Source organism: Schistocerca cancellata, chromosome 3 (assembly GCF_023864275.1).
Source record: "Schistocerca cancellata isolate TAMUIC-IGC-003103 chromosome 3, iqSchCanc2.1, whole genome shotgun sequence".
Lineage (NCBI taxonomy): Eukaryota > Metazoa > Arthropoda > Insecta > Orthoptera > Acrididae > Schistocerca > Schistocerca cancellata.
Window position 1 is genome coordinate 416,648,754 of NC_064628.1, and position 21,416 is coordinate 416,670,169.

At 44.2% G+C, this 21,416-nt stretch overlaps 1 protein-coding gene across 3 annotated transcripts in view; it reads right to left on the bottom strand.

The window, feature by feature from the left end:
* LOC126175163 (diuretic hormone receptor-like) overlaps positions 1-21,416 on the bottom strand; it is a 586,395-nt gene that overhangs the window by 77,744 nt on the left and 487,235 nt on the right. For 2 of the 3 annotated variants that reach the window (XM_049921748.1, XM_049921749.1), the window contains exon 9: positions 16,119-16,247. The exons of the other annotated variant lie outside the window; for it this stretch is intronic. In XM_049921748.1, coding sequence (XP_049777705.1) covers positions 16,119-16,247 — 129 coding nt within the window. The remainder of the gene's footprint in view (positions 1-16,118; positions 16,248-21,416) is intronic. 3 annotated transcript variants of the gene reach the window in all.

Below are 21,416 nucleotides of genomic sequence, written 5' to 3' on the forward strand. Positions count from 1 at the left end.
CAGCCTAGCAGCAACTGCCTTGTGGTCGCTAATCCCTGTATTCGTCATTATAGTCCCAATTTTCCCAGGCTTATTTGTTGCTAAGAGGTCAAGTAAGCTTTCGCAACCATTTACGCTTCGAATGTGCTCATGAACGAATTGTTCAAAATAATTTTCTGAGAAAGCATTCAGTAAAATTTCTGACTGCGGTTTAAGCCTTCCGGCGGCTTTAAACGTATAATTTTTCCAGCATATCTAGGGTAGACTGAGGTCGCCACCAACTATAATTGTATGAGTGGGGCACCTATTTGAAATGAGACTCAACTTTTCTTTGAACTGTTCAGCAACTATATCTTCTGAGTCGGAAGGCCGGTAAAACGATCCAATTAATAGTTTAGTCCGATTGTCAAGTAGAACCTCTACCCATACTATTTCGCAATAGCTATCTACTTCAATTTCACTACAAGGTAAACTACTTCTGACAGCAATACTCTGTCTTTTCTGAATACTGTTAGCTCGTTTCAAATAATTTCGGCTGAACTTATTTCCGGCTTTAGCCAGCTTTTCGTACCTGCAACTATTTGAGATTCAGTGCTTTCTATTAGGGTTTGGAGCTCTGGTTCTTTCCCAATACTGCCACGACTGTTTGTAACTACAATACTGATTGTTTCTACAACTACCTTACTGTGTTTTACCTGCCCCCTTTAAGACGGACGCCCTTTCTGTGGTTTCCTGATACCCTCTAACGTAAAAAACCGCCCAGTCCCTTCCACACAGCCCCCGCTACCCGTGTAGCCGCTTCCTGCGTGTAGTGGATTCCTGACCTATTAAGCAGATCCCGGAAACCCACCACTCGATGCCGCAAGTCAAGGAATCAGCAGCCTACACGGTCACAGAACCGCCTGAGCCTCTGATTCAGACCCACCACTTGGCTCTGCACCAAAGAACCACAGTCGGTTCTGTCGACGATGCTGCAGGTGGTGAGCTCCTCCTTAATCTCGCAAGCAAGACTGGCAGCCTTTACCATTTCCGCTAGCCGCCCAAAACCGGAGAGAATCTCCTCCGGTCCAAAGCGACACACGTCATTAGTACCGACATGGGCCACCACCTGTAGTTGGCTGCACCCTGTATTCTTCATGGCATCCGGAAGCACCAATTCCACATCCGGAATGACTCCCCCTGGTATGCACACGGAGTACACACTGGCTTCCATCGCCTCCTTGGCAGCCATGTTGCTAAGGAGCCCCATTACGCACCTAACGTTGGATCTCCCAACAACCAGCAAACCCACCCTCTGTGAAAGCCCAGACCATGCAGACGAGAAGCTTCCTCTTGAGCAGGGTGGACCATTGCATCCAGCTTAGAGACTTCCCCAGTCACAGATAACACCCAAAACCTGTTTGTAAAACGAACTAGGAGACCCTACAATCGGCCCCTCGGAAAGTCTTTTGCTGCTTGCCAGACTTTGGAATGATCTCCCATCTGTCCACAGGTGAGGGGTGAACCTCAGTGCAGGCAGCAACCAGAGCGGCCACGGCAGTGGACCTACCAGGGGACACATGGACATGCTCGACGTCCCTCGAATCTCTGCGTACGACTCCCACTCCTTGTCAGCATCCTCAAGCTGTGTGATGAAAGCTAACACTGCCTGGAGCTGTGAGCAAAGGGTCAACAACTCAGCCTTTTACAATGTAGGGCTGTGTTCTATGATACATTTGGACTGTTCTCCCCTGTCCTGTTGGAAAACTGTAAACTGTTACTGCAGGACACATGGTATAAGGGAATTCACTGTGATGAACTGATGTGGCACTGTGGCACCTATTATAAACAAGAATACAAACAAGGATAACTTTGCAATCGAAATAGAAAATTTTAGCTTGGCAATCTTCATGTACTACCAACATGAAGGCCTAATGTTATTGATCAGCCCACCCCCTTATCGAAACTTACTACCAACTCGTAACAACTAAAAGCTATAGTTCTCTGAAAATCGTGAAAAAACGCACTACAATCAGTTTTGTATAACATATAGAGTCATACCAACAACTGATGTATCACATCAGCACGAGTCACTAAACAGAACGCAATGCTCCAAAGTTTTGGGCGTACATATTGATGAAAACTTGAACTGGAAGAGGCATATTATTGAAGATCTCAAACAATTAAGTTCAGTTCTTTTTGCTCTTCCTATAATTTATTGATCTTAGAATCAATCTTAACTAATTCTTCACATATTTTGCGTATTTCCAGTCAATAATGTCTTGCGGAATGATTTTATAGGGTAACTCCTCATTTAGAAAGGTAGTGTTGATTTCACAAAAGCGAGCGGTAAGAGTAATATCTGATGTTTACCCACAGAAGTAATCTCAGTACATCCTCAAGGAGCTAGGCATTTTAAATGCGATACATACATTCTCTAATGAAATTCGTCATAAATCATCCATAACAGTTTCATATGAACAGTGTCCGCCCCCGGTAGCTGAGTGGTCAGCGCGGTAGAATGTCAATCCTAAGGGCGTGGCTTTGATTCCCACCTGGGTCGGAGATTTGATCCGCTCATGAACTGGGTGTTGTGTTGTCCAAATCATCAACATTTCATCCTCATCGACGCCAAAATCATGGAAATGGCGTCAAATCGAAAGATTAGCACCCGGAGAACGGTCTATCCGACGGGAGGCCTTAGTCACACGACATTTTTATTTAGAAAGGTGATGTATATCAACATGAAACTAAAGGGAGAGATTGCCTTTATTACCCATTGCTAAAGCTGCCAGTGTGGCACAGAAAGAAGAATGCAGCAACAAAAATTTTTGTTCATTTTCCCAATAACTTAAAATGTCTGACAGATAGCGAAGTAAGTTTTAAATCTAGTTTAAAATCACTTCTCTTGGTCTGATCCTCCTCTTCCATTAGAAAACCGGTAGCCAGTTTAAAAAAATGTAGTTGTGACAGTAGGACTAAAAATAACAATGCGTTCATTAATATTAACGCTAATCATGTGTACATATCCTGTAAATTGATTCATTTCACATCATTTCAATAAAACAATCGTCCAAATGACCTATGGAACACCTAACCAGCTGTCGACTGATTACGTCCTGGGAAAAAAATAACGAAGGAAACCGATAGCCAAGTTCTGTCAATATCTATACCGTCCAGCCTCATGAACCTATCTAAATTCAGCTCATACTGGAGGCTCGCTCGTACTACAGCAAGGACTCTCCATTTTTTTCCATAACATTCGTCAGACGGAGAAATCTTCACGACTGGTTACAGCTACTGTACTATCAACTGCCAGAATGTCTTAGATATGGGTAGTCCAGCGAGAATCCTTCGCTGGTGAACTACAAGCACTGCAAAATAACTTACCACAAACACGGTTGATCTTCTGATTACAGAAGTTTATTCGTCCAGGTCACACAAAAATACACAATGATTACTAGTTCCGGCGAATTTAAATAGCCATCTTTAGAACATTTCTACAGAAAAAATTGACAGGGGCGATCCATTCCGTTGACTGTTAACATCAATTGAATACAACTATGATGTACGAGTACATAACGGTACAATTGTGGAAAATTCTAGCGCCATATCAACATAAATTGCATTCATATTCACAGTAAACATATCTTATAGAGACGACATTCCATATTACCATCTTTCATCATACGTCAAAAGATTATTACAAACATTTTGTTACTGTATCTTACATCAGTGCTATAGTCATTGTTATCAGATGCATAAAGTGGTAAGTATTAACGTTGCTCTAATAAATTATTGATACATAGAGCTTAAAAATATGAAAACGGTGCTGAATGACTTTAGTACATGCGAGTGTAGAGTCTCATATAATAATGGTATATCTTCACTGATCAGCTGATATGAGCTGAATAGGCAGAGGTCTAGGTTATGGCCCAATGTAATCAGCCTGTTATCTAAGTCATGGTCTAGGTTATGTTAAGTTGGTAAGTGTTAAATATTGACTCATTATATAAAAGTTTTGGTCCAGACTCCACCTTTAAACTTAAAAAGGGAGAGGAGCGCTACTAAGCGTAGCCATAAAAACATCGGACATGGCATATCGTTATTATCTATAATATACAATGTTGAGCTCAGTTTTAATCTACTGCAGCACCTTCCAGCGTAATGTCACGTATAATTATGTGACAGATAAAATATATAAACAACTAACAATGCAGTACATAATTACAAAGCATACAATACCATATATCAGATCGCATGAATATCAATATAAGTAGTAACTTCATAGAATGTGGTGTTAATAGTGATATACGAGTATATAACGGTACAATTATGGAAAATTTTAAAGCCAAACCAACATGAGAAGGAGTATTACCATTTCACAAAGTGTGCCTCATACGACGTGGTAGCAGTGAAGTAGGCCATTTAATGTGAACAGTCGACGAAATGGCTTGGCCCCGTAAAATATTTTTTCCAGAATGAAATTTTCACTCTGCAGCGGAGTGTGCGCTGATATGAAACTTCCTGGCAGATTAAAACTGTGTGCCCGACCGAGACTCGAACTCGGGACCTTTGCCTTTCGCGTGCAAGTGCTCTACCAACTGAACTACCGAAGCACGACTCACGTCCGGTACTCACAGCTTTACTTCTGCCAGGTTCGCAGGAGGGCTTCTGTAAAGTTTGGAAGGTAGGAGACGAGATACTGGCAGAAGTAAAGCTGTGAGTACCGGACGTGAGTCGTGCTTCGGTAGCTCAGTTGGTAGAGCACTTGCCCGCGAAAGGCGAAGGTCCCGAGTTCGAGTCTCGGTCAGGCAGACAGTTTTAATCTGCCAGGAAGTTTCAAAATATTTTTTGTTAGGAAATGATCTGAGGTTGGCGATTTAATTTCGCTGAACCTACTAATCGTTATGTACTTTTGTGCTATGTGGACGAATAAAATTCAAAGGACAATCGTGTTTAGATTCTGAGATCGCTTCCAATACATCTATACTGTCCAAACTCCAAAACGAATGTTGGATCCTCAGGGCTCGTCAAGCAATCAAAACAATCCTACAGTCCTGCATTAGGCGTAAGATCTGAGGTACCCACGAGGGCAAGAAACTGAAGCACCGCCGCCATCCGAAAGAGTTCAGCCTGCCAAATCTTTTGCTGGACTCTGCTGGACCACTATTCATCAAATTCATCACAGCGGGAAGAGAAATGTGCAAGTCACGTATCTCTCTGTTTACGTGTGCTACCACACGAGCAGTGTACCTCAAACTCTGTACAGACTTGTCAATCGATAATTTTCTCACGGTGCTCCAGCGATTCGGCGCAAGACATGGACTACCTCGTACGATTTACACACATAAAGCGAAAACACTTCACGGTCCAAACAGGAAATTAGCACAAGTTCGTAAGTCGTTAGTCATCACAAAGACTTATCAATTTCTTGCCGCCACGGTACCACATGGAAATTCGTTACCTCATGAGCAGCCTAGTGGGAAGATGGTGGAGAAAAATGGCGGGCATTATAAAGTATTGTCTGCGGAATGTACTGGGATTCGCAAGGCTCAGTGAGGTACAACTGAATATTAATTTGACTAGTACTGAAGCCCCCTCTCAACTTAAGGTCCATCACACCAGAAGGCGATGCTGATGCACTGACTCTCTGCCCATTTTCTGCCTGGAGATAAATATGTAATGAACCCAATAGTACCAGAGCCAGTGTCAAACATGAACATGGCGAAAAAATTCCGACTGTTACAGCAACACTCCTACAGCTTTTGGAAACGCGCACATGGTTTTTTTTTTTTTTTTAGGCAAGGCAGTAGTGTGAGGTGTCCTGATGAACACTCACCAGTCGACGTGCAGGCAGGGGAATCAGGACGCGCTCAGTGTAATGGCACTTCAGCTATTAAGATATTAGCAGTAAATTTTCAGAGTGTTCGGAAGAAAGTTCCTGAATTTACTGCCCTCCAGGAAGCTTGTGGCGCGCAAATTATTCTCGGGTCTGAGACCTGGCTGAACCCTGAGATAGGAAGTTCTGAAATATTTAGTGATGGTTGGAACGTGTATCGGAAAGACAGATTAGACACCGTAGGAGGTGGTGTGGTCATTGCAGTTGACAAAATTATTGTGTCTATTGAGGTCGAAGTAGAGTGTGAATGTGAAGTTATCTGGACACGTTTAACAGGGCTATGGGAAATAAAGTTAATTGTGGGGTGTTATTACCTGACACCAGGTTCCACCGTGACAGTTCTAGAATCATTCAAAGGGAGTCTACATTCTGTATCGCAGAAGTACCCGGATCATGCTCAATTAGTCGGAGCCGACTTCAACCTACCTAGTATAGACTCGGTTGCCTATGGATTCATTACATGTGGTACAGACAAGCCGTCGTGTGAATTACTTTTAAAAACATTATCCGAAAACTGTCTTGAGCAGCTAAATCGACAGCCAACACGTAATGGAAATATTTTAGGTCTCGTAGCCACGAACAGACCAGACCTCATCGACGGTGTCAGTGTTGAGACAGGGATTAGTGATCATGATGTTGTCATTACGACTATGTTTACGAAAGTTAAAAAGTTGGTCAAGAAGGCTAGGAGAGTATTCTTACTAGAAAGAGCAGAGAAGCAGTTGTTAGCTCCCCACTTAGTAAATGAATTGACTTCATTTACTTCCGGTACGATGGATGTGGAAGAATTATGGGCATATTTTAAACACATTGTAAATCACTCATTGGACAAGTATGTGCCGAAAAAGTGGGCTATGGACGGAAAAGACCCACCGTGGTTTAACAGCGCAATTTGGAGAATGCTCAGGAAGCAAAGGCAGTTGCACTCGCGGTACAAGAAAGATCGGGAGAATGAGGGCAGGCAAAAGTTAGTAGAGATTCGTGATGCTGTAATAAGAGCGATGCGCGAAGAATTCAACCACTACCACCGTCATATCTTAGCAAAAGATCTTGTTGAAAACCCAAGAAAATTCTGGTCTTACGTAAAACAGGTAAGCGGGTCAAAGGCTTCCATTCAGTCACTCACTGATCAGTCTGGCCTGGCAACGGAAGACAGCAAAACGAAAGCTGAAATTTTAAATTTAGCATGTGAGAAATCTTTCACGCAGGAGGATCGTACAAACATACCGCCGTTTGAATCTCGTACAGATTCCCGTATGGAGGACATAGTGATAGACATACGTGGGGTTGTGAAGCAGCTGAATGGGTTGAAAATAAATAAAACGCCAGGTCCTGATGGGATTCCAATTCCGTTTTACAGAGACTACTCTACTGCATTAGCTCCTTACTTAGCTTGCATTTATCGCGAATCTCTTGCCCAACGTAAAGTGCCGAGCGACTGGAAAAAAGCGCGGGTGACGCCTGTATATAAGAAGGGTAGAAGGACGGATCCTCAAAATTACAGACCAATATCCTTAACATCGGTCTGTTGCAGGTTTCTCGAACATATTCTCAGTTCGAATATAATGAATTTTCTTGAGACACAGAAGTTGCTGTCCATGCATCAACACGGCTTTAGAAAGCATCGCTCCTGCGAAACGCAACTAGCCCTTTTTTCTCATGATACCTTGCGAACCATGGATGAAGGGTATCAGACGGATGCCATATTCCTTGACTTCCGGAGAGCGTTTGACTCGGTGCCCCACTGCAGACTCCTAACTAAGGTACGAGCATATGAGATTGGTTCCCAAGTATGTGAGTGGCTCGAAGACCTCTTAAGTAATAGAACCCAGTACGTTGTCCTCGATGGTGAGTGTTCATCGGAGGTGAGGGTATCAGTGCCCCAGGGAAATGTGGTAGGTCCGCTGTTGTTTTCTATCTACATAAATGATCTTTTGGATAGGGTGGATAGCAATGTGCGGCTGTTTGCTGATGATGCTGCGGTGTACGGGAAGGTGTCGTCGTTAAGTGACTGTAGGAGGATACGACTTGGACGGGATTTGCGATTGGTGTAAAGAATGGCAGCTAACTCTAAATATAGATAAATGTAAATTAATGCAGATGAATAGGAAAAAGAATCCTGTAATGTTTGAATACTCCATTAGTAGTATAGCGATTGACACAGTCACGTCGGTTAAATATTTGGGCGTAACATTGCAGAGCGATATGAAGTGGGACAAGCATGTAATGGCAGTTGTGGGGAAGGCGGATAGTCGTCTTCGGTTTATTGGTAGAATTTTGGGATGATGTAGTTCATCTGTAAAGGAGACCGCTTATAAAAATTTATACGACCTATTCTTGAGTACATCTACATCTACATCTACATTTATACTCCGCAAGCCACCCAACGGTGTGTATGGCGGAGGGCACTTTACGTGCCACTGTCATTACCTCCCTTTCCTGTTCCAGTCGCGTATGGTTCGCGGGAAGAACGACTGTCTGAAAGCCTCTGTGCGCGCTCTAATCTCTCTAATTTTACATTCGTGATCTCCTCGGGAGGTATAAGTAGGGGGAAGCAATATATTCGATACCTCATCCAGAAACGCACCCTCTCGAAACCTGGCGAGCAAGCTACACCGCGATGCAGAACGCCTCTCTTGCAGAGTCTGCCACTTGAGTTAGCTAAATATCTCCGTAACGCTATCACGCTTACCAAATAACCCTGTGACGAAACGCGCCGCTCTTCTTTGGATCTTCTCTATCTCCTCCGTCAACCCGATCTGGTACGGATCCCACACTGATGAGCAATACTCAAGTTTAGGTCGAACGAGTGTTTTGTAAGCCACCTCCTTTGTTGATGGACTACATTTTCTAAGGACTCTCCCAATGAATCTCAACCTGGTACCCGCCTTACCAACAATTAATTTTATATGATCATTCCACTTTAAATCGTTCCGCACGCATACTCCCAGATATTTTACAGAAGTAACTGCTACCAGTGTTTGTTCCGCTATCATATAATCATACAATAAAGGATCATTCTTTCTATGTATTCGCAATACATCACATTTGTCTATGTTAAGGGTCAGTTGCCACTCCCTGCACCAAGTGCCTATCCGCTGCAGATCTTCCTGCATTTCGCTACAATTTTCTAATGCTGCAACTTCTCTGTATACTACAGCATCATCCGCGAAAAGCCGCATGGAACTTCTGACACTATCTACTAGGTCATTTATATATATTGTGAAAAGCAATGGTCCCATAACACTACCCTGTGGCACGCCAGACGTTACTTTAATGTACTGCTCGAGCGTTTGGGATCCCCATCAGGATGGATTGAGGGAGGACATAGAAGCAATTCAGAGGCGGGCTGCTAGATTTGTTACTGGTAGGTTTGATCATCACGCGAGTGTTACGGAAATGCTTCAGGAATTCGGGTAGGAGTCTCTAGAGGAAAGGAGGCGTTCTTTTCGTGAACCGCTACTGACGAAATTTAGAGAACCAGCATTTGAGGCTGACTGCAGTACAATTTTACTGCCGCCAACTTACATTTCACGGAAAGACCACAAAGATAAGATAAGAGAGATTGGGGCTCGTACAGAGGCATATAGGCAGTCATATTTCCCTTGTTCTGATTGGGAGTGGAGTGGAACAGGGAGAGAAGATGCTAGTTGTGGTACGAGGTACCCTCCACCACGCACCGTATGGTGGATTGCGGAGTATGTATGTAGATGTAGACGAAAGAGCTGAGGAACTTCCATTAAATGAAACGCCCACCAGGATAGCTCATCAGATTCTGCCCTGCAGACGTCGGTCTGATACAAGAGGACATGCACCCACAACACTTGTGGAGGAAGGCCAGACTAGAGAGAGCACAACCAGGGAGGGATGAGTAGGTAGGAACAATGATCCTCCGCACACCAGAAGGTCACACGGTTCTGCGCCGTGTAAGATACCTTGTATTGCGGAGGGTCAACAAAATGTCATTCAGATTACTTGGATTTATTTGCATGTCAAAAGTTTGATAATTAAGATAATTAACAATGAAACAAACACAATACTCATATAATCTTACCGATAATTAATTCTTCATACACAATAAAGGGAACCTGTGCAAGTTCTTAATTAACATTTCACTATGGTAAACGGTGATATACAAAAATGATGAATGTACCATGAGAGTCAGGGTGGAAAGCTGAGAATAAATTATGCGAGTACTTAGTGATTCTCGTCAAACTGGTTGCACAGAATAGAACTGCTGAAGGTAATACTTCGAAGTCCTGAACGTAATGTGTCACGCATGTTGTTTGTATTGGTAGCAAACTATAAATGGCTTTGCAAGGCAAATATTCAGAGTGAGGCTCTGAGATTGTACGGTTATACTTGACTTGAAATCTACTACATCTCACGTAGTAGTAGCTCTATGGCACCACAGTCTAGCTGTCTGTGACTGATGTACTGAAATATTAGTCACTGGGACCACTAGTGCCACTCTCCTGTGTCTAAATGTTGGATAGCAGAAAAATTTTCTAAATCCTCCCACCCTCCCCAAATGCATCAGATCTACTTGTGACTGAATCTCAAGAAGATAGCAGAATGGCAGCAGTTCTCCAAGATGAGAGGTAATATGACAAAATCTGAAGTTGACTACCAAGCAATAAGAAGAAAAAGAAGAAGAAGAAGTGAAGTGAAGTTATCCCTGCGTGATAGCATCCAACAAGGAAACCTCGCTTTGTCGCATTTTTCGATAAACGCTCAGTTTGATTGGGTGGGCTACGAATCTGCTTAGTCCTCAGATAGTAGGAGATCCTTTCTCTGACTATGTTTAATTTGGCTAACTAATGGTTTCTTTCCTACCATTATCCTCTGCAAAAAGTTGTTCCTCACGATTCCCGTCTCTCTCCTCAGCCAGTGAGGCAGCTTCCTCTGGCAGTGTTTGCTTCTGGTCACTCTGGAAACATTTAGATGAACCAATTTTCGTATGTCTTATGTCCTTAACGTTGTTTGTAGGACCTATCCATTTGGTGGCACGTCACGGTTTTCAAAGACCTAGCTTCCGGCTCTCTTTTCGCCTGCAAGATGGCAATCTCCGGAGTCCTAAAATCCTTTTTCCTGGGTGCCATTCGATAAAAATTCTTCCTCACTCCATCTATTACAAACATCTCCATAAGCGGTCGCGACAGGATGTTCTGACTGTTCTTCATGTAGAAGGTGCTTCCATGGGGTGTCACGAAAGTGTAGAAGGACTCTGCAGGGTCGCTGATTATTCTGGCGCTTGGCTCTGCACCCATGTTGATCAGCGTGCTTCCAAAACATTATCTTATTTCCACTACCAGCATGCAAATCTGTTTTCGATCACGACATAAACTGACAATAACTAATACATTTAATACCAATTCATTTCCCTGATTGTAATTAAATATCAAGGTTGAGGGTGGATCTCTACAATGATTTTATACGAATTTACATGTGTAGCGTGACTGTTCTGTAAAACGGTCCCATAACAGCAGCTGGTCATACCGTTAGAGGTCGACCAGAATGGGGGGAGGGGTTGTGGAATCAGATACCTGTTATGAGTGGAGACTATCTGTTTAATTTTTCGAGGAGTATCTCTGACATTTTGATACACACACAGGTGACAAAAACCATGGGATACCTTCCAGTATGGTATCGGACCTCCATTTTATCAGGCGTAGCGCAGCAACTCGACGTGGCATTGACTCAAAAGCCGTCCATAATTGCGAAAGTGAAGCCGGTGCAGGATTCTGAGCACGAACAGTGATAAATGTGCAGTGGGATATATGTCGGGCGATCTGCGTTGCCAAATGATTCGCTCGAATTGTCCACAATATTGTTCAAACCAAACGCGAACAATTGTGGCCTGGTGACATGGCGCACTTCGGAACCACAACCAGCTTTCACGCTGTCCTGTTAACAACTTTGGTCCATGGATTCGTGAGGTCTTCGCCACACTTGAACCCTAACATCAGCTCTTACCAACTGAAATTGGGACTCGTGTGATCAGGCAACGTTTTTCCTGTCGTCTGGCGTCCAACCGACGTAGTCACGAGTTCACGAGAGACACTGCAAGCGATGTCCTCATGTTAGCAAAGACATTAGCATCGGTAGTCTGCTGCCATAGGCCATTAACGCCAAATCTTGCTGCAGTGTCCTAAGGGGTACTATCGTCGTACGTCCCACATTGATTTCTGCGGTTATTTCATGCAGTGTTGCTTATCTGTTAGCAACGACAACTCTACGCAAGGGCCGCTGTTCACGGTAGTTAAATGAAGGCCGTCGGCCACTGTGTTGTCCGTGGTGAGATGTAATGGCCGAAATATGGTGCTACCGGCACACTCTTATCACTGTCGATCACGGAATATTGAATTTCCTACAGATTTCCGAAGTCGAATGTCCCATGCGTCTAGCTCCAACAACCATTCCGTGTACAAAGAATGTTAATTCCCCTCGTATGACCACAATGACGTCGGAAACCGTTTCACAAGAATCATCTGAGTCCAAATGACAGCTGCCCAAATACCCTATGATGTTATAGCGTGTGTACTCGATGCTACCGCCTTCTGTGTATGTGCGTATCGCTATCCCAAGACTTTTGTCACCTCAGTGTATGTCGTTCTGTAACGAGAAATAATGTTTTTTGTGGATCTAATACTCCCTGTCATTACTACATTTTAACGACAGAACAGGTTTGTCAATGCAGAGTTTCAGTAACATCGGAGGTAGGCTGCAATCCTGTGTTACTCACATCTCACCTACTGCCGCCCTTGTGTTTACACATTCAGAATGGTAGTGACGCAATAATACCTTAATCGAGGCCTACGAGAAAGACGGGCCACGGCGCGTGCGTCACGTAGGTAGTCCAGCGCTCGCTCGCTCGTTCGGTCAAATCAGCAGACAAACTACATTTCTACACCTGTTAACTCGTAACTAGGCGTGTCTGTACAAACGAGAACTGAATCATCCACTGGAATGCGCTATTATGGAATCTTACTGTTATTAGTCCTGTAATGATGGGAAGTCCATCGGCCTACTTATAATTTGTTACGGCTCTACTGGCGTACAATCAAATGAAATCATGCTAAGATGATTAGCAGTTACATAAGGCTCCATTTACAGCATGTAATGTGTACTGTTAAGCAGAAGAGACTAAATTATATAAACACGCCGTTATACCACCTATCTCGAGTATTGGTCTTAAATTAAATTTTGCTGTAGTACTGTTAATCAGTAAGACTTCATAATAGAAGATTACAGTGGAAGATGCAATTCTCGTTAGTACTTACATGCCCAACTGCGAGTTAACAGTTTTATAAACGCATTTTGTCTGCTGAGCTGAGCGAGCGAGCGAGTTTCGGACTACGTGACGTACGCGCCGCGGCCTGCCTTTCTCGTGGGCCTCGACCTTAATACTGATGGCATAGTGGAGTTGCAGACAATCCAGGGTGTCCCACAAATGGGTTTACAGTTTTTCAACTTCCATAATTCCCACAAAAAATTATGAATTTTTAACTCACATGCATCGCCACGACATTACTGATGACGTTTTACTGATTAAGACGTTCAAAATGCCCTCCATCAGCAGCAAATACCATTTGCGATGCCTATTGATACAAATGTGTACGGTTGCTGTTGGAGTGGATTCACAGGCAGTCACAGTGGCCTCTCTCATGTCCAACAGCGTTCGTTTCTTCCTGGCATTGATGGTGTCCTCCACAGTTCCCCACAGAGAGATGTCTAACGGCGTTAGATCGGGAGATCTGCATGAAAACTCGACACCTCCTCATCGGCCTATGCATCTCTCAGCAAATGTTTAATCCAGAAATTGCCACACGCCACGATGGTAATGTGATGCTGCACCGTCTTGTTGGACAATAAAAAAAATCTTCATTGCAGTACAATTCATGAACACCCGGTACAGTTCTTTCCTGCAACATGGTAAGGTACTTTAGACCTGTCACTGTTTCTTAAAAAGTGAATACCACTACAAGTCTTCTGACAGACAGAAGACACGACACTGACAAAACAGGAAGACTAACAGGTCGTTCTTCCGTAACATCTGGCTTATCTCTTGCCCAGTGCACACAGTTACGGTAATTGATGCTTCCATTCAGTTTAAAAGTCGAGTCATCAGATCAAATCATGTCATCCGTCAACTGTTCTTTATTGCAAACCCATTTAAGAAATTCGAGGTGCCTTTCCAGATCGTTGTCATTCCCCGCGTGAAGCAACCCGGGATAGTAGCTTTCCCACTTTGCTTGTTTCAAAATGTAGGTGAATATTTACTTACACCAGACTCCCGCGCAGCTTTGCCGTATGGACTTCTTCGGGGATCTTGTGAAACCTTGTACCGCTGCGTCCAACCCTCTTTCACCCGGTACTGCTTTCCTCCCGCCACACTGTCCGTTCTCCAGATCACACACAGCTAAATCCCTCAGAAATTAGTCACATAATTTAATTTTTGTCATGGGTGACGGAAGTCACATACACTACTGGCCATAAAAAGTGCTACGCTAAAAAGAAATGCAGATGATACACGGGTATTCAGTGGACAAATATATTATACTAGAACTGACATGTCATTAGATTTTCACGTAGTTTGGGTCCATAGTTCCTGAGAAATCAGTACCCAGAACAACCACCTCTTGCCGTAATAACGGCCTTGATACGCCTGGGCATTGAGTCAAACACAGCTTGGATAGCGTGTACAGGCACAGCTGCCCATGCAGCTTCAACACAATTCCACAGTTCATCAAGAGTAGTGACGGGCGTATTTTGACGAGCCAGTTGCTCGGTCACCATTGACCAGAAGTATTTAGTTGGTGAGAGATCTGGAGAATGTGCTGGCCAGGGCAGCAGTCGAACATTTTCTGTATCCAGAACGGCCCGTACAGGACCTGCAACATGCGGCTGTGCATTATCCTGCTGAAACGTAGGGTTTCGCAGCGATCGAATGAAGGGTAGAGCCACGGGTCGTAATACATCTGAAATGTAACGTCCACTGTTCAAAGTGCCGTCAGTGCGAACAAGAGGCGGCCGAGACGTGTAACCAATGGCACCCCATACCATCATGCCGGGTGATACGCCAGTATGGCGGTGACGAATACACGCTTTCAATGTGCGTTCACTGCGATGTCGCCAAAAACGGATTCGACCATCATGATGCTGTTAACAGAACCTGAATTGATCCGAAAAAATTACATTTTGCTATTCGTGCACCCAGGTTCGTCGTTGAGTACACCATCGCAGGCGTTCCTGTCTGTGATGCAGCGTCAAGCGTAACCGCAGTCATGGTCTCCGAGCTGATAGTCGATGCTGCTACAAATGCCGTCGAACTGTTCGTGCAGATGGTTGTTGTCTTGCAAACGTCCCCATCTGTTGACTCAGCGATTGAGATGTGGCTGCACGATCCGTTACAGTTATGCGGATAAGGTGCGTCATCTCGACTGCTAGTGATACGAGGCCGTTTCGGTCCAACAAGGCGTTCCGTATTACCCTCCTGAACCCACCGATTCCATATTCTGCTAACTGTCATTGGGTCTCGACCAACGCAAGCAGCAATGTCGCGATACGATAAACCGCAATCGCTATAGGCTACAATCCGACCTTTATCAAAGTCGGAAACGTGATGGTTCGCATTTCTCCTCCTTACACGAGGCATCACAATAACGTTTTACGAGGCAACGCCGGTAAACTTCTGTTTGTGTATGAGAAATCGGTTGGAAACTTTTCTCATGTCAGCACGTTGTGTGAATACTCTGAGAAGCCAATCATTTGCATATCACAGTATCTTCTTCCTGTCGGTTAAATTTCGCGTCTGTAGCACGTCATCTTCGTGGTGTAGCACTTTTAATGGCCAGTAGTGTCATTCCGTTGTGGTCACAAGTGACGGAAACACAGTATCCAACTCTGGCTGCCATCGTCGCTTTACATCTTTTGTGTTCTCACATATGCAATAACACTTAAATCCACTTTCGTTGGTCTAGGAACACGTTTCCTGCCACCTTGCTATTTATGTGTAGTTACCAACAGCTGAAAGTAAACTAACTAAATGTTTGACAAACTAGTCATGAGAGCACCATATAATCACAGTTGGATAAGTTTGTACTAATACCCCCTCAGCTATTAAAGTTCAAACAGCGTAAACTCCTTTGTGAGACACTGTGTCTCTTTCCAACATAGTGTTCATTTATTTGGACACGGTAAGGGCCCGTTGATATGAATGTGTCAGTCAGAGGAGGCAGGAGCAGCGGCCACTCACCCACATAATCCTGGCGAGGAAGCCGAGGTTCGCGAACAGCACGAGCATGATGGGGCCCATGTGGATCGAGTCGTACGCGTCAACGTCCATCCACGGGCAGTGCAGGCGCAGCGGTTCGGCGCTCGGCACCTGTCACACAGACAAACCATGAGCGGTCGTGTCTCCGCCAACTGTCGCCCCCTCCCCTCGCCCTGTCTCTTTATACCTCTCCTCCTCCGTTACTCTTTTTCTCTCTCCCACCCGCACCCCCCCCCCCTCACTCTCCATTTCTAGCCCAGCTATAATGAACATAATTACACGTAGAGTAAAAAATTAACAAAAGGTTTATATACTGTATTTTAATGTAACGACAGCGGCGATCATCTGTTTACTGCAACTGTAGTTTCTCATTGCAGTGAAGAGTTGTATTATGTACCCATCTGCGCCGTTAGGCAATCTGGTAAAACCATCCGGACACCTGTAAGTGGACACTGATATGGTTCTGTCCAACTTCCGCATTTTTCGCGGCTTCAACTCTGCTGGGGACGCTTTTAATGATGTGTCTAAATGACAGTGGACGAATGCGAGCCCATTCTTCCTCAAAAGCTGAAACGGGAGATGGTGGTGATGTTGAACGCTGGGGTCTGGGCAGGCCAGTCCATTTGAAAAAGTCATTGTCCACAAATCATTGCCTCAAAGATGCTACTTCATGACATGTGTACATTGTCATGATGAAATAATCATTGTCTTTCTACTGTTGCTGTACTGTACTCCGTATCCAATGCTGAAAAATGTGTTCATTTCTTAATGCATTTAGCATCATCTTAAGTGCAAATTATGGGACCACAGCCTAACCACGTAAAACACCCCCATGCCCGTCATTCACTATCCAGTTCAAATCAGTCTTTTCCAGTCGTTCACTGTTCACTGAGGTCGCTGTTTCCACCACCGCTAGCGTCGTTTGATACTGACTACGTCAATGAGTGGTTGATGAGTAGCTGCTACAGCATTCTATACCATTATGTAAACTCCATATATCACACTCCGCAATTCTCGATAGTCTCTGTCCACCAGTACATGAGTTTTGGTTTATCAGTGGCTTTTCCCGTTCGTTTCCTCTTTACAACGACTTGGGCAGCTTCAGAAGGATTACAGTGTCCCTGATGGATTTGTTACTTAGCAGACATTCATTGACCATACCACGTCCGAAATCACTGAGCTCTTTTCACCGTCCGATTTTGCTGTTACTGCTTCTTCTACTGACAACACAGTATTTCACGCTTTGTTTTCTATTGGAGGTTCCGCTTTTCGTCTCATCTATCCGTCAGCTTCAAATTGCGTAGGGAGCCCGGGTACTTCTGATGAGACAGCATATGTGAAGTAACGTAAAACAAACAGCCTATGCCCGCATCTCGTGGTCGTGCGGTAGCGTTCTCGCTTCCCACGCCCGGGTTCCCTGGTTCGATTCCCGGCGGGGTCAGGGATTTTCTCTGCCTCGTGATGGCTGGGTGTTGTGTTCTGTCCTTAGGTTAGTTAGGTTTAAGTAGTTCTAAGTTCTAGGGGACTGATGACCATAGCTGTTAAGTCCCATAGTGCTCAGAGCCATTTGCACCATTTGAACCAAACAGCCTATTGGCTTCTGTCTCGGGTTCTTCGGCCGACGTTCATCTAGTGATTTTACCGACGTTTCGCTAGCACGAGTGGCTGGCATTGTCAAAGCTTCACCCTCCATTTCCGGGCGTGAACTGGAGCCGAGCTCGCAGCCGCAAACTGTATGTACCTGGCGCGCCCACATCCGAGGGCTTCTCCTTGGTCATTTTCGGTGCGGTTCTCCTCTTGCTACCTGCGACAGTCGTTCGCTGTAGTACGGGAAGCCAGGATCCGTTATCTTAAGACTTTCCTCTTTCTTGTTGAAACTGTTCGCGTGTTTTTTGTATTCCTACAGCTTCTCTGAACAAGCGCGTGTGATAGTGCTTCTTTACAGTCAGAACTTCGGTGTCGGCGAATTTTATTATGTGATCGGTCTCACTCAGTGCGTGCTCTGCCGCGGCCGATTTCTCTGCCTGCCCCAACCTGCTATGTCGCTGATGTTCTTTGGGCAGGTTGGGGCAGGCAGAAAAATCGGCCGTGGCAGAGCACGCACTGAGTGAGACCGATCACGTAATAAAATTCGCTCACAGGAAAGTTCTGGCTGTGGAGAAGCACTATCACACGCGCTTGTTCAGAGAAGCTATAGAAACACAAAAACACACGAACAGTTTCAACAAGAAAGGCGGAAAGCCATAAGGTAAACGGATCCTGGCTTCTCGTACTGCAGAAAACTACCGTCGCAGGTAGCAAGAGGAGAACCGCACCGGAACGAGGAGAAGCTTTCGGATGTGGGCGCGCCAGGTACATACAGTCTGCAGCCACGAGCTCGGCTCCAGTTCACGACCGGCAATGGAGGGTGAAGCTTTGACAATGCCAGGCACTCGTGCTGGCAAAACGTCAGTGAAATCATTAGATATCCGAGACAGAGCATAAAGGCAGTTTGTCAACAAGTGGCCACGAAAGCCTTAACAGTTTTGTAACACAAATAAACTCTCGCCTTTAGTGTCGGCTGATTGTTGAACGTACATAGGTAACGTACATGTAAGCCAGCTGCTGATTTGTGGTATAACATGCAATAAAATGAGCTAAAATGCTATACTACAAACATAAAAGTACAGTCATACTCAAAAGTATCAGAACGACCTGAATTGCATTTCGCCTGATTCGCATTCAACCGGCATAACGCAGCTGTCTAGCAGGTCCTCTAATCGCTCCTTGGTACAGTCGTTTGACTATTGAAAATGGTTCCAACAAGTCACCACCAGAAAACACTGCTCTGTATCGCAGACACTTACCATTACGCTACTAGCTGACACATAGCTCCAATAGCTCCAGAGCTGAACAACAATTCCTCCAGAACTTCTGCATACCACAGAGCTGCGAGATAATGCAAATGGCCGGGTCTAGACTTCTGACAATGAGAGAAACAGTTACAGCTTTTCTTTTGCGCTGCAGGACGTTTTTTACAAACAGATAGCGCAATGGAATAGCTCAAGTGGATAGGAACACTTCCTATTTAAATTTCTGCATCCTACACTGTTGGCAGTTCTGTGTAGGTGGCAGTTACGTGATTTTATTTCGGTGATTACAAAAGTAGAGTCGAATGTATGCACTGGGCAGCCGAGGCAGCTAGTTCATGGTGATTTGGTCAACCAAGTAAATGAATTTACTGAACATGCTGCAATTTACTACAGGGAGCCTGTGTGTCAGAATTCTCATCCAGTGTGGCGCAACGGCGTTACAATAGAAAAATGAGTCACGGAAAAGAGGGTTTGGTGGTCTGTTGGACTGATGATAGGTTCTTATACCTATGGTCTCGGTTCGATTCCCACTTCTGTCAATAATTTTAGATAGGGAGAGAAAGATTCCATTCTCTTCTGACTACACCAAGTGAAGAAGATATAATGGCAGTGTGGTCTGAAATTCACATTACAGATGACATTCCTTCTCTGCCAAGTAGACGTTAGGTTGAACCACAATAAAGTCTAGAGTGGCGACATGTAGAAATTCTATCACCAGTAACCTTTCTTACACTAGTTATTTATTTCTAGTGACGAAACAAACGCTATGTAGATTGGGTAGTTTGGGGGAAGAGACCAAACAGCGAGGTCATCGGTCTCATCGGATTAGGGAAGGAAGTCGGCCGTGCCCTTTCAAAGGAACCATCACAGCATTTACCTGGAGCGATTTAGGGAAATCACGGAAAACCTAAATCAGGATGGCAGCACGCGGGATTGAACCGTCGTCCTCCCGAGTGCGAGTCCATGTGCTAACGACTGCGCCGCCTCGCTCGGTGCTATGTAGAGTCACAGGACACTTATTCCGTCTTTTATCTGAGCTTCTGTATGTCGATAAAATTGGTTATGAACTGAGAATGCAACTCAGACCGCCCTTAACGCGGAATTTGATCCCTTCGTGGCAATACAGCTCGGTTACAATTTCTTGTTTGTTCAAAACTGCAGGTTCCTCAACATCTCCACATATTACGTGTGAATGGGTTCGAATCCTGGCTCGGCACTAAAGATTTCATTATCTATTATCAAGCTCTAGCATGAGAACACCTATCTGCTGGTGGATAATAATTTTGATTTTTAAATGTTTTTTCATTCGTTGTCAACACTAACGATATCTGACATTTTTGACTCCCAGTGGGACACAGAACTGTTTGCGAGATCACTGTAAGTTCAAGATGTTATTCTGAGCTGCTGGTGGAGAAAAATTCGGTAGCTGACGTCTCTTTGTGTGTAGTCAACAACGATATGCGTGGGGCTCTATTCCCAGTGAGCACTGAACTCTTCATCATATTATTTCTAGTTCTAACATGCTCACATGTCGCTGCTGGTGCAACAAACCCATATTTATCGTTCGTTTTCTCTAGAATATAACAGCGATAGGTGCCGGGTTGGAGTCCTGGGAAGGAAAAAATTAATGTTTCTTCTCGTCATTTCAGTTAAAACATCTAGCTACTGGCAAGGAAATCAGATATGTCACAGTTGGTTGTGTTTCGATATCAATCCGATTAGGTTCTGGGTTCGGATCCCTGTCCAACACAAAGCTTTACGTCACGGCATTTCAAGTAAGTTACTTGTGAAGAAGCAATATTTAACATCTCTCCTAGTTCGTTAACAGGGACAAGAGAAGCTGGGGAGGAATTCGCGTCCGTTAAAAATATTTTTGTTATGTCATTTAAAGTTGATATTTGCTAACTGATACTGTCTAAAATCGAGGTATATCACTCTCTGTATGCCTAATCAGTAATGACTGTTAGTGTGTGTCAGTCACGAAATCTTTGCTTAGTCTGCCTAACCTGGGTTGAATCCATATGCAGAACGAGATGGTTCGTCGTGTCATTTGAAGTTCATACATATTCTCAACAAGCTGCTCGTGGATAACTTAAATTTTTAATATCATTTTGTGTTAAATAATAAGTACTGTATGTTACTTTGAAGAGGAAATCATGAATACGACGAACTTACTACGTGCATTACTTACCTGACGTAATAATGAGAGTGGTAACACTTCAGGTATGTCATTTATTGTAATAAATGTGAGCTTACAAGCCTTAAGGACAGTCTTATCTGTGATAAGATGTTCCCTGATATTTGTAGCATCGTGGTATTACTTTACATCATGAGTTACTGCGATACAGAGCAGTGTTTTCTAGTGGTGACTTGTGGGAACCATTTTCAATAGTCAAACGACTGTACCAAGGAGCGATTAGAGGACCTG